This window comes from Suricata suricatta, chromosome 5 (assembly GCF_006229205.1).
Source record: "Suricata suricatta isolate VVHF042 chromosome 5, meerkat_22Aug2017_6uvM2_HiC, whole genome shotgun sequence".
In the NCBI taxonomy this organism is placed as follows: domain Eukaryota; kingdom Metazoa; phylum Chordata; class Mammalia; order Carnivora; family Herpestidae; genus Suricata; species Suricata suricatta.
This window is the reverse complement of record NC_043704.1, coordinates 150,486,896-150,488,962: the sequence shown is the minus strand read 5'-3', so window position 1 is coordinate 150,488,962 and position 2,067 is coordinate 150,486,896. Positions and strand designations below refer to the sequence as shown.

General features: G+C 56.2%; 1 protein-coding gene across 1 annotated transcript in view; it reads left to right on the top strand.

Moving 5' to 3' along the window:
- The window catches only part of LOC115291293 (anoctamin-10), a 41,717-nt gene extending 41,594 nt beyond the window's left edge, over nt 1-123 (top strand). The window contains exon 9 of the mRNA XM_029938781.1: nt 79-123. Coding sequence (XP_029794641.1) covers nt 79-123 — 45 coding nt within the window. The remainder of the gene's footprint in view (nt 1-78) is intronic.
- The last annotated feature ends 1,944 nt before the right edge of the window (nt 124-2,067 follow it).

Sequence of the window (2,067 nt, the reverse complement as noted above, 5' to 3'; positions counted from 1 at the left end):
GCCGCACTACAAGACTGAGGGTTGCTCCAGAGGTTAGAGAGCCCGTCCCCTTCTCAATACCGTCTCACCCACCAACAGGCTCTGTTCAGAGGCCTCGGGCGGGACAAGGAGGAGCAAGCCTAGCCAGGAGAAGAGCGTCCTCTAGCTTCCTACTGGACCGAGTTTGCTCGTAGCATGCTATGGTAGTTCTTTTCCTTATTAACCAAAAAAAAAAAAGTAACCAGTGAGAATTAGGGCCTCTCACTGTGTCCTTTCTGCTCACAACAAGGGAGGCCCGGTGTGCCAGCTTCATGAGGGCACCCTGGGTGGTTGTGCGTGTGTTTTCACACCAGCTGACACTATTACGTGTACGAGGGGATTCTCCCCTTCCCCAAAGATGTGAGTTCTCTCCTATCCTTCTTGCTTTTTTTTAAATTTTCTTTTAACATTTTATTTTAGGGGTGCCCGTGTGGCTCAGTCGGTTGAGCGTACGACCTCAATTCAGGTCATGATCTTGTTGTTCGTGGTTCGAGCCCCACGTCAGGCTCTGTGCTGACGGCTCAGAGCCTGGCGCCTGCTTCAGATTCCGTGGCTCCCTGTCTCTCTGCCCCTTCCCTGCTCACACTCTCTTTCTCTCTCAAAAATAAATTTTAAAAAAAGGACATTAAAATTTTTTTTATTTTGGAGAAAGGGAGAGCACGGGAGTAGGGGAAGGGGCAGAGGGAGAAAGAAAGAGAATCTCAGGCAGGCTCCATGCTGTGTGCAGAGCCCGACACAAGGCTCCATACCACGACCCTGGGGTCATGACCTGAGCTGAAGTCAAGACTTGACGCGCCCCCGGCTGAGCCCCCGGGGGCCCCTCTCCTATTGTTCTTGGCTCGGGCTGGCCTCCCACCTCACTTTGTGCGGCGGCTCTGAGCCTCCCGGGTGCCAGGCACAGGGCCCTGGTGGGTAGCTGTCATTCTGTCCTGCCCCTTCCAGCCCAGGTCACAGTCCTGGTGTGTTCTGTCCACCCAATCTCTCATATTTTTGGGTTTTCATTTAGCGTTGTGAAAAACAAAAGTCACAAGATTTCACAAAAAAACAAAGTATTGGAATTCCTGGCTTATCCTGAAACACCAAAAACCATCTGCTGGATCCATGCCAAGGCCACGCTCACTTGGATCCGGGGGCCTCTGGTCGCGACCCCCGGTCTCGTGCCATCCTCTGATCTGGTGGTGGGAAATGATGCGTCCCAGAGAGAGACAAGGCCCCCCAGCAGGGGAGAGGGAGCTGAGACTGGCGCGCCCCCGTCAAGCCGCCAGGTGTCAGGAGGGTGCCAGCTGCTCCCCCGGGGTCGACCTGCCTGCATCCGCTCAGTCATCCCACCTCACCGAGCCTCAGTTTGCCTGTCTGTGAAATGGTGAGCTAAGCACAGCGAGGTGCTCAGGGAATGAGACTTTGCACCCCTCGCTCTGCACGAAGTGGGTCTAGGGGGGGCCATGCTCTCACCTGCTCCCCACGGCCTGGCAGGTCACGAGGACCCAGTGTTGCTGGTCATCCAGGGAGGTGGAGGGCCCGAAGAGAGCCAGACTCATGCTGCCTGGGTCCTCAGGGGTGACGTTCTGGAAGAAACTGGAAGGCTCGAGGACCCAGGGTCAGGGACCTGCTTCAAACAGCATCTCCTTTGATGAGGAGCCAAGGGTCACCAAGGTGATGGAGGAGGGGTCCACAGGCTGGGGGGGCGGGGAAGGACAGTCAGCCTTCCTCTGGGAGGCCTGGCCCTGCAGGCGACTCGCCCCTGCACAGGTCAGGGAAGCCTCAACTCCTGTCTGAACTCAGATCGCTCATCAGCGCAACTGCCAGCACTGCCGTCCAGACCCGAGGCCCACGAGTGCCCTGGGTCCTTGCTCTCTGCTATTCTCCTGGGGGGTGGGTGCTGCACGGACTTGCCTCTTCTGCAAAACAATCAATTAAAGCCTTGAACATACGCACAGCACTTGCCCTTGAACCCAGGACCTCCTCACCTGGAATCTACCCGAACAAGAGAACAGGGAGGAGAGAAACAATTCACCCAGAGTCTCATTTCATCACACGATCACCTAGGGC